This window comes from Episyrphus balteatus, chromosome 4, assembly GCF_945859705.1.
Source record: "Episyrphus balteatus chromosome 4, idEpiBalt1.1, whole genome shotgun sequence".
Lineage (NCBI taxonomy): Eukaryota > Metazoa > Arthropoda > Insecta > Diptera > Syrphidae > Episyrphus > Episyrphus balteatus.
In genome coordinates this window covers 3,093,569-3,105,642 of record NC_079137.1, presented here as the reverse complement: position 1 = coordinate 3,105,642, position 12,074 = coordinate 3,093,569, and the positions used below count along the sequence as shown (strand labels likewise).

Below are 12,074 nucleotides of genomic sequence, written 5' to 3'. Positions count from 1 at the left end.
AACGTAACGTTACGTAACGTAACGTAACTTAACATAACGTATAGTGACTTTACCTAACCTAACCTTTTTTTGTGATGTTGGATTTGATTAAAACCCTCAATTTTTTCAAGCTAACACGAAACCAATACCTGACTCTAAAGAGTAAGTTAAAATAGGTTAAAAAATTTTGTTATTATAAACTTTTTAACAAAATAATACTAAAGAAACAAAAAAAAAATTACTAAAATTTTAACTGCTCAAACAAGAATTATTTTTTCATTTATAAACAAAAAAAAAAAATAATAAATTCCTTACCTTCTTCTAACTTCAAAAAACAAAGTCCTTGCATCTTCTTAAAAACGAAAACTTAAATTCCTTTAGGGTAAATTTAAATAAATTTTCTTTGTTAATTTATATTTGCGTAAGGTAGTCGAGTGGCTATTTCCCAAAAAAAAGGGTAACTTGGCAAAAAGTAACCTCTACCTATTGTTAAAGTCTAGTCCGGAATTCCTTTTAAAAATTTCGAAAGTCATTTTTTTCTTCCGTTGTGTTGGTGTGTTTCTTAGTTTGGATGGTAATTTGAACCTTTTTCTAAGAAATCAACAATTATAGAGACGTGAAAGAGAGTAAAATGGTTTGGTAAGATTTTGGTATTTGTTTTTTTTTTTTGTTTTTTCTGCAAATGAAATTACACAATAAAAGCATTTGAAGTTAGCATCCTTAATGAAGAAACAAAGCTCTTCGAGTGTGTATTGTGTAAGTATACATTAAACAGTGGTCTAAGGACTTATTTTCTTCAAAAATAAGAAACAAATTTCAATTGCAACCCAAAACAATGAAGATTTTTTTTTATTTCTTCAGGAATTTGCCAAGAGAAATGAATAAGTAAAAAGTCTTCAAAATTCAAATAATCCACTTTGCGATGTAAAAAAATAAGGTTTTCAAATTAATTGCATGGAAGTTAATGTTGGGGGATACTCTTTGTCGTCAACAAAACTAGTCTAGAAAGTTTTAATTTTTGTCTGGTAATTTGTTGCCTTTTGTTTGAGTTAATTTTGGTGACCATGGCCTAAGTGGAGTCGCGTATAATTACGTCCCTCCTTTCACCACTAACCAACGAAGGAGAGCTCCCAACAAAGGACACTCCTAAGAGATAAAAAGAATCTATTTGCGACAACAGTTTGCGAACTACGTTCTTAAAAAGCCGCGGTACTAAATAATTAGTACATTATTTTTGCTTCTAGACTCAAGAGGATGCCATATTTGAAAACTTTTCATAGCCTATAGCCAGGGGACAAGCAAGACATTTCGAACGATACCTCTTTTTTCAAAATCTGATAAAGGGCTCCAAAGTTATGAAGGAACATACATACCCATTCCACTTTTTTTTATTTTATTGCTTTTCAAAAGTTGTAGAAAAATCTTTTACTAATCTCCAAAAATCACCTCAAAACTACTATAATTAGCTTTTATGTCAACATCTTTATAAGTGTACAGGCCTTTATTCCTCATAAAACCTCATTTTGATTTGATATCTCTTTCAATTCCTTCTAACTTTGCACTTTTCAAATCTTCAAAAAACCGACCACTTAATACCTTAAATCTTTTCTGTATACAAAAATGTATACCTATTACAATTCAATCATGTTTCTTTGTATACATTTATCCTTAGCAAAGCAAACACACAACAACATTGAGTAGAGATATACAACAAGCCAAGAATAATAATAATAAAGTTCAATGTCATTTTTGCTGACATTTACACGAGAGACGGAGAGAGAGAGAGTCCTGTCCTGTGCCTTTTTCCAAGGAGTGATTTTAGTCATCCGTTATTAACATTGACAGGTTACCTTTATGAGGTTCATGTTAATTACTTTCTCAAGTGGATTGTTGTGCTTGCAAATAATATTGGCATCAAGTCTGAAGGACTTACAACAACAACAACAACCACCGACAACATTTCAGATCAGCCATTCATCATTGATGTGGGGCTTTCTATTCTAGGTTGTGTTGGTGGAAGGATGAGGAAGGATGTAAGGTAAAAGAATTTCGTTTTTTTGCTTTTTTTACATTCACCATCAGCTATCTGTTTTTCTCTTTCTGTTACGTCTTGAGATTTGGTTTGATTTATCTAATTTATATTGACATGACAACAAAGTAGAATTTTAGATATACTCGTATAGAGCCTTCGGTCAGACATTAAGTAGGTATACACCAGGTAGAAGAAGTTTGTATGTTTTGATTTAATTTCGATTGAAATGGATCAATGAATATGTTAATGTGAAAAGGTAGACCTTTAATTTATTCATGCGTCCTGTTGGCTGACCATAGGAAAGTGCGTGTGCAATATTTGTTTTTTTTTTTTTTTATTTTGAAGTAGAAAATGAGATGATGTGTGAATAGAAGTTCAACATCTTTTTTCGACGAAGTAAAATACTTATTCTACCAATAGAGCATTTTTAAATGACAATGTACATCACTGGATAACCTCTATGATCCTTAAAGTGATTTTGACCCGAGCAAAGATCTGGAAATATTTGAACAGCAGAATAAACTGACAGGTTGCCTAGGAAATCCCTCGCAGTGCTCAAATTCCTTCTTAAAAAATCATCAACGTCAAAAAATCATTAAAAAAAAAATCGGTGGTACTTAAGAAAAAATTATAAACAGGACTGTCTTTGCATTTAATTGTTCCTTAAAGTCTAAGGAACAAAATCAAAAATGGTCGCATTTTCTCTCCCCGACCTTCTCCCTCTTGTTTTTTCAAATCAAATTTTTTTTTCTCTGTCTTTCTGTTTCTATCACGAACGGATCTAAAAAGTGATTTGGTGATTCTGATTCCTTTGAGGAGTAATTCCGCAAATTGTTTTAAGGATCAAAACCAAAACTAACGCTACTTGCCATTTAGCAAAAATTTAAAAGTTTGTTTTTTTCTCGAAAAAAGATCAAACATTTTCGAAAAATTACAACAAATCAAGAAAAAGATCTAGAATACTGTGCTATAGCCTTTCTGAAAGCTTTTTTTACATTCTTTCAAATGTTTTTCGATTTAAGTAATTTTTTGCGAATAGTTTTCGTGAAGTAAAAATTCAGTCAAAACTTTGAATACATAATGTCAAATTCTATTCTTTTTTCAAAAACTTGTTCATCATTGAATGAATTAAATTAAAAATTATTTTAATAAAAAAAAAAATTGTAAAAAACAAACACTAGCTTTATACCTATAACCCTGTTTCACGAAACTTTTTATGATAAAATAAAATCTTAAAAAAAAACATTTCTTATAAATAGATAAAATCATTGCATAATTGTTAAAAAAATGATATTTATTTTAAGAAAAGTTCTTATCTGACATTTTTTAAGGATATCTTAAGAACCTGTACTGATACGGCAAAATAGACTTTAGATTCGGTTTTAGCGACCCAAAAAACATACGACTAACATATTCGGACCCCCAGATAAGAACTTTTGTGTTTGACATTTTTTTTGAAGATATCTCGGAAACCGGACGTGATAGGGCAAAATTGACTTCGAATTTGGATTCAGCGACCCAAAAACTATATGATTAACATATTCGCACATCCAGATCAGAGACATTTTTTGAAGTTATCTCGAAAACCTTACGTGATGGGACAAAACAGACTTCGGATTCAGTTTCAGCAATGGAAAATCTATATAAAAAACATAGTTTTTGTGTGATATTTATTTTAAGAAAACAAAAAAGGACTTTAAAAAAAGTTCATAAAAAGTATTTGTGACAAATATTTTGCACTTCTGCTTTTAGGTTCATATTATTGAAGAATTTTTTTTATGCCTCATTTACAGACCTGCTTAATATTTTCCTCAACAGAATTTAAAACATTTAAAATGACCATTAAAAAAATAGTCTTTTTATTTTTTTTTTCAACTTTATATTTTTGAAATTTAAATACATACCTTTGCCAATCTCAACAATATCTAAATTTTTGGATAAGCACGTATTATTAACAATTTATAAATTAAAAAAAAAATTATCAAAATTATAAATATAATAATTTATTATTATATTACAAATAAAATAATTTTTATAATATCAATTTTTTTAAAACGGGTTAGTGAATTTGCTTAAAATTTTGCTTCAATGTGTGGATTAAAAAAATTTTTTTTTTGAAAGGTATACCATTATTTTTTTAATTTTAAAATAGTTTATATAGGTTAAAAAAAATTTCCTATCAATTTTCAAAAAATCCAAAATATATTTGTTACAAAAGAAACAATTTTCAAAAAATCCAAAATATATTTGTTACAAAAGAAATCAAATGAGATATTTTGTAAAAGGTTAGCAATCGTTTAAAAATGTATTTTAGTAACTTTGTTTGTTCTTTTTTGTTGTATGTACGTACGAATCAAAACCACGGACATGGAAAATTTAAAGGTCTTAATTATTAAAAATTCAACTTCGTATTTTTTTGACTTGCGATATAGGTAGGTACTATAGGGCAAGATTAGGATTCGTAAAAAAAATCGAACTCGAGATAACAATTTTACGTGACATTACGATGATGGAGAATGCCAAAAAAGTGGGTCCGGCAATTCTGTCTGTCTGTGTGTCTGTCTCTATCTGGAGCAGCAGAATAAACGAGTGAAGTGATTTTCTTCAAACTTGGTATTTAGCAGTTTTGGGTGATTCCTTAGAGGGGAAATTGAAATTTTTTTTTATGACCAAAACTAACGGTAGTTACCTGCCATATAACGGAAATAGAAAAGTTAATTTTTTTCAAAAACGGCTCTAACGATATTGATTAAAATTTTTGTGTGTAGTATTACACATAAGAGCCAAGTTTTGAAATAAAAAAAAATATTTTTGGTACCGTTATTAACCTGTCATAGAACTGTTTTTTTGATTTATGAATAACTTGTACAAAACTAATCCGCTTTCAACGAAAATTTTTATAAAAGAGCGTTAAAGTAAAGGTAATATTAAAATTTAAGAAAATTTTCAAAAAACACACTTTTGGGTTTTTTTAAAAATATTTAAAAAAAAATTTTCGAAAAATCAATTTTCGAAAAAAAATTTTCGAAAAAAATTTTCGAAAAATCAATTTTTTGAAAACGGTTTGACGAAAAATCTTTAAATTTCGTTTTTATGTGTAAATTAATTATTTCTTCAAAATGGCATACCAACTTTTTTTTTGAAAAATGTTAGAAAATTTTTATTTATAAAAAATTATTTTTTTAAAAAACGGCTCCTACGATTTTCGAAATTTTTTTTCAAAAAATACCTTTTTATACAAGAAATAAGAAATCATTTAAAACGGTGTTTAATTAATTATAAAAACAGATTTAATTTTTTATACTACTTTTGAAATTTCTTCAAAATATCAAATTTTAAATTTCTTGAATAAAAACAAAAAGCTTTAACATTATAATGACTTTAAGCATAAGAGCATGTACGTGCGACCCCAGTTGTGCAATTTATTTAATTAAAATCCAGCTAAAAGTTTTCATAGCTATCATTTGACGGCTTATAAACGGGCACTAATTATTATTATTCTTTATTTTACCGGTTAACCCGGGGGTACTTCCTCCAAAAACGTGGTACTGACTGTACTTATGTTAGATTCTATAGAAAAACTATTTTTCTTGGAAGCAAATCTGTTAAAGAAATCTCCTGCAGATTAAATTTCTCGGAGTTCATTTACTAGAATTCATTTATTTCGCTACATATCGTTCACTTTCTGGTTTTGAAAACGTTGTCATTCTTTCAATTTTCTTAAAGAATTTCGTAAAAGAAGGTATCAAAACCATCATAGTTAGGTTTCTAGCGAAAAATACAATCTCTATACTTGCCTCATGAATGATCGACTGAAATGACAGTTCATCTGAAAAACTATTACACTGGTTAGCAAAATTAAACTTTTTTTTTGTTGCCGGAACAAAAAAAATACTTTTCTGAAGGTTTTCAGTGGGCTGAACTCGAATGCGTAGTCAGAAAAAATTAATCAGCTCCCGTTTTTGAAATATTGCCGTTAGAAAATGAAGTACTTCAGGCCTTATTCTTTTATAGAAGGTAAATTGTTTGAGCATTTTAGTAACGGTTTTTATAAGAACTATTTTCCACCTTTTTAAGTCTGTTTAAATCTTTCCGATATCTTTTTTACTTCCCGAGATATCCTCACTTGTTTGCATATTTCATAAATTTTATAACGTCATTATCTCCTTAATGATATAGGAAGCCAAAGCCACTTACTTCATTTTAAGATATCTCGGGCAATAACAAAGATATCGGAAAGATTTAAAAAGTTCTTGAAAGAAGGAAAATAGTTTTTATAGAAACCGTTACTAAATATCTTCTAACAATTTTCCTTATATTAAAAAATAAGGTCCGAAGTAGTCAAAAAAACTTTTTTTTGCATTTTCTAACGGCAATATTTCAAAAACGGGAGCTGATCAATTTTTTCTGACTTCGGATTCGGATTCAGCACACCGAAAACCTTCAGAAAAGTATATTTTTGTTTCGGCAACAGCACCCTTGTTAACCAGTGTTATGCAGTGTAATGCAACGAATTTCGGAGCTTGTCTTTCTCCAATTCATTTGTATGCCAGTGTTGCTGACTTTCCAAATAGAATTAGTAACTAAAATATTTCCAAAACTTATCTAAGGGTTATTTACCATATTTTCCCTTGGATATTTCATCATTTCTTCTTGTGAATTTTCTAACAAAACTAACACTAAATTTATTTAATTTTGTAATGCAATGACTTTGTGTTTTCAAAATTCTGTAAAAAAAAGAAAATACACAAAAAATACACACCAACAATATTTTCGTTAGCTAACAAATTATTTGAGCAGAAACTACCTACCCAGATAAATTGTATTCCCAATAGATGCACTATAGCAGCAGTTTTATGTACAGGTACACTGTACACCACCTCCACTATATATTTTGTACTACCTACAAACTAACAAAATGACTGATCCACTTCAGTAATCTGCTTTTGTTGCAAATGTTTTTCAAAGCGAAATTGCAAGGCAAAATGTGTTTGTCTAACTTTCATGCATATAAAAACCCTTTTGCTTAAAAATATAACAGCGGTAGTAGTTTGTTGTGAAGCGTAGGTAAAGGTATAGTGTGTAGGAAAAGAGTAACAAACAAATTTACATTATTTGCTGACCTCCACTTGGCGGTGGTGATAGTGGTGGCTGGTGCGGTACCTCTACTCTCTCTGGTGATGGTCCCAGTTGTAATCCTTCCGTTTTTACCCAGATTCAGGAACCTAGCGCATAAAACAAAAACTAGAAAATTATCCTTGCAACAAATTAAATGTACATCTTCTTTTGACGGGAAAGAGAGTAGAGCTGCTGTAGCACTGCATTTGGCTCCCCCTAGTGGATTCCGACATTTATATTTGCACTCTTTCTTTTTGCACTCCATCTCACTATGCACTTATCTATATGGTGTAGGTATATGTTGGATTGTGTTGTGTTTAGATGTGTGTATATATTTGCATTGGTGCCTTTAGGGACCATGTTGTGTGGTGGAATCGTGGAATTGCAGTATACCAAGTCGTAATAATATTTTTTTTTTCGCCAACTCCCAGCTGGCCGTGGATGTTCAAATGGTCGTAAAAATTATCTAGGTAAGGTATCTATTCTATCTAGGTACAATGCAAGTCGATTAAAAAGGTATAGATTTTTTTTCGCAGATATCTGCCTCCGAATGTGTTTTAAGTGCAAATAACTCGGCCATTAGACCTCCAACAAACTTTTGGTTTTCAGTCATGAATAGAGTTTAAAGAGACCTTTCCTTTGATATCTCACTCGATACTTTCGGAGGATACTTTTTAAAATGCATGATTTTTTCCGAAAAAAAAATATTTTTGTTTTTTTTAATTTTCTCATTTTTTATATTTTTTTTTTTACATAAATCTCATATCATAATCTGGTCATTGTGAATTCGTATCTGTAAATCAAAACTTGTTTCGAGGCTTTGGTCAAAAGATATCGGCTTCGGAAGAAAAACAACAAAAAAAAATTGGTTGGAAATAACTCAGGAACCAGACCTCAAAGAAACTTTTAGTTTTCGGTTATGAATAGAGTTTAAAGAGACCTTTCTTTTGATGTCTCACTCGATGGATTTGGAGGAAATTTTTTAAAATGCAATTTTCCTCAAATTCTGAAAAAAAAAGAAATTTTTATTTTTTTTTACCGGAATACATAGGCCTCTTCACTGTGAACTCATATCTGTGAACCAAAACTTGTTTCGTGACTTTGGTCAAAAGATATCTGCCTCCCAATAAAATAAAATACATTTTTGGATGCTAATAACTCAGCAACCAGACCTCCAAGAAACTTTTGATTTTCAGTCATGAATAGATCTTAAAGAGACCTTTGCTTTGATATCTCATTCGATGAATTTAGAGGAATTTTTTTTATGCCTTGATTTTTTCTCGAAAATCCATAAAAAAAAATTATTTCTTAAACCAAACCTTATTTCGAACCTTTGGTTACAATTTATTTGCCTCCGAAAGTAAGAAAACCAAAATATTCTCCAAATAATGCAATTTGTTTAACTTTTATTTTTTTTTTTTTTCAAAAATTTTTATTTCAAAATGTGTTAAAAGTATTTATTTAAGATGTTTTTTATATTATTAAAAAAATAATAAAAAAAAAAATAAACATATCCATACCTAATCCAATGACATGGATTGCATTATAAACATTTTAAGGAAAAGCTAGTTGCAGCAGTATGACATCCTGCTAACAGAACACAGGTGTAAAACTTAATTTTGTTTTCTGCCAACTACAGAGATGTTCCCTATACTTGTTATATTTATGCACTTTTTCCAGCACACGGTGTTGTATACGTATACGATGACGGTGGTGGTGGCGGCCATAGTCTAGAAAAGAAAAAGAATAAGGAAGTTCACGGAAGTTGTCGTTTGAAAAAAATATTACGGGAATATAGCAGTCCCCAACATGCATGCAAGGCAGGTGGAATTGATACAAGAATTAATTAATTTAAGCACAACATGAGACCTACATTGAATAATATTTTTTTTTATTTCTGTTTTCTATTAAAAAATAAAAATCTGAACAATATTTGCACTCTATTAGAAACGTTTGCAATATTTCATAGTCTCAAAATGAGTTATCTTAAATCTTATTTACACACACAAAAATTTTCAAATCCACTTGAAATTTATATAAGAAAATGAGAAAACAATCGACAAACTTTCTTACTCATCCAAAATCAAATATAATCATTTTCTATAATTCTTGACTTAATTTGATAAATATTATTTTGACCCAGTTAGCTTCTTATAAGTAATATCTACCATCACCATCAATAACTCACATTTTCCAATTATATTTTTATATTTTCGTACAAACGAATCAAATTACGAAAATACACTAATTGCCAAACTATATTCGGTTAATCAATTCTATCGTCCTTCGTTCTTTTCGGTGCCAGTCGTGTCGGTCGTTTGTGTGTACACAAAATCATAACAAAATGGAAAAACAATTTTCCCGTTTTGACATTGCGATTTATTTGTGCTTAAATAAAGATTGGAGTTTGAAAAAACATATACATATAAAAGAGGTACAGTTACAGAATTTTAGAACAGGGTGGACCGGATTGAAGTCTGAAATATTTTTACTAGCGATTTACTTGATTCTTCACTTGAATTCGAGAGGGTTTATAAAATGTTATTTATATTTATTTTATTTTAAAGTTGAAATGACAAGTTAATTAAAAGTACAATATTTAAAATTGTATAAAAAGTGTTCCTGAAAAATAAAAAGTTAAACAAAAGAGCTGACATCCAAACGTCAATTAATAGAATGCGCATATTGTTTCCACTTACGTTTGCAACCATAAATAATTTTATTAATTTATAAAATTTTCCAAAAATACCTTTTCTTTAAAATAATTTTTTTAAACACACATTGTAACTAAATAAACATCTTTTTTTTTACATTAAAATACTAATTTCGGAGTAGCATTCAATAGATCAAAATATTACGAAAAGTGTTAATTTTTGTTTTGTTTTATTATAAATAAAATGCAGGTTCTTGCACCAATGGTAAAAGTCTTAGGAATATTTAAGTTTTTAATAGCATTCATCGAAAAATTGAATTTAATTTTACCATTAATTTTTTTAAGAAATGTAAAAAAGATTTAAATTCAAATTTTTTTTTTGAAAATTGTAGGACACATTAAAAAAAAGGTAGGTAGTTTAAAAATTTTCAAAAATTTCTCAAATACAAATTTGCTGTGCTCTTCTTAAGAAATAATTATTGGACACATAAAGTCAAAACTTAAAAAAAAAAAATATCTGTCCTTTTTCAAAATTTTTTTTTTTAACAAAAAAAAAATGAAATATTAAAAAAAAATAACACTGAAAGTTTTAAAAATGTTTAGGCAATTGAATATTATGGCTACTAAGATGCTTTCGTAAAAAAATTCACTGTAATAGATTAAGTCATTTTTGGTAGATTCAGAAATCAAGAAAACGGTACCGTTAGTAAGTCTCCAAAAAATATTTTTTATATTTCAAACATTTGGACCTAATTTTCTGAAGACAACAGATTTTAATCCTAAGAAATATGTAGATTAAATTTAAGTTTGATTTTTGTTTTTGTTAAAAAATCCGTTTTTCAAGAATTTATGAGTCAATTTTTTTTGTGAGAAAATGGTTCACAAAATAAAAAATATGTAAATAAATGTTTAAGTCAAAGAATTCGTAAAAAGCAAAAATCAATTATAAACAAGGGAAGCAAAATTGTGGCTCAGATAAGGAACTATTGAAAATTTTACAAAAATTGCATTTAGAATAGTGATGGGAACTATCGAATGATTTGAATTATCGATAGTTATTAACTGAATGATTTGAACTATCGAATAGTTCATTCATTCATTCATTTATTCATTCGAATAAAAACTATCGGATAAAAACTATCGAATAAACTATCAAATAAAAAAAAATATTTGAATGAAAAAACTATTCAAATGAAAAAAATATCGTTTAAGAAAACTATTCGAATGAAAAAACTATCGAACAAAAAAACTATTCGAATGAAAAAACTATCGAACAAAAAAAAAACATTCAAATCAAAAAACTATTCGAATTAAAAACTATCGAACAAAAAAAATATTCAAATGAAAAAACTATCGTTTAAGAAAATTATTCGAATGAAAAAACTATCGAACAAAAAAAATATTCAAATGAAAAAACTATCGTTTAAAAAAATTCGAATGAAAAAACTATGGTTTAAAACAAACTATAGAAAAAACTATAGAACAAAAAAAAAACATTCAAATGAAAAAACTATCGAATAAAAAAACTGTTCGAATGAAAATAGTAATGAATGAATGGTTTCAAACTATCGATTCAATGAATATTTTACAACTATCGATAGTTTGATAGTTTTTATTTGATAGTTCCCATCACTAATTTAGAACGAAAATGAACACGCAACAATAATAAATATAGTTTTCTTTTAAAACATTTATAATGTATTCCCTTCAGATGTGGGTAAAATGCCACTTTTTAAAGTTTTTTTCAAATTTTATTAAAAATGAACTAAACGAATTAAGGTTAAGTTTTTATTGGTTTTTCTTTTAAATACAATTAAAATCTAATAAATAAAAAAAAAATTACCCTTATTATTAAAAAAAAAAAATATTTGCATAAGTAAATGTACTTTATTATGTTTCAAATAAACCCTAAATACCTATACCCTAAAAAAAATATGTTATATTTAGGCCCTTTATTTTTAATTACCATTATTGTGGTGATACCACTTAAGTCAACAAAACCACCCTGTACAATTTTTGCAAATAAAGTGAAAACTATTTTATATATCACCATGATGTGTTGTCCTGGGCGTGCTGTTGTTGTGTGGAATCTTTTTTCATTCATCAAAATTAGAGGGGTACTACACATAAAGATATATATAGATAAATCCAATGTGTGCTTCCGGCGGCATTTAATGTCTAGGGAAAGAAATTGCTACACACACCAAAATGACAATATAGGACTTACGTGTGGGTAATGTGAAAAGTTTTGCAAAAGGCTAAAACTTTTTCATTATCAAAATTCAAACTGAA

At 28.4% G+C, this 12,074-nt stretch overlaps 1 protein-coding gene across 1 annotated transcript in view; it reads left to right on the top strand.

The window, feature by feature from the left end:
• Nucleotides 1–8,979, top strand: part of LOC129917996 (uncharacterized) — a 54,107-nt gene extending 45,128 nt beyond the window's left edge. The window contains exon 3 of the mRNA XM_055998277.1: nt 8,810–8,979. Coding sequence (XP_055854252.1) covers nt 8,810–8,979 — 170 coding nt within the window. The remainder of the gene's footprint in view (nt 1–8,809) is intronic.
• The last annotated feature ends 3,095 nt before the right edge of the window (nt 8,980–12,074 follow it).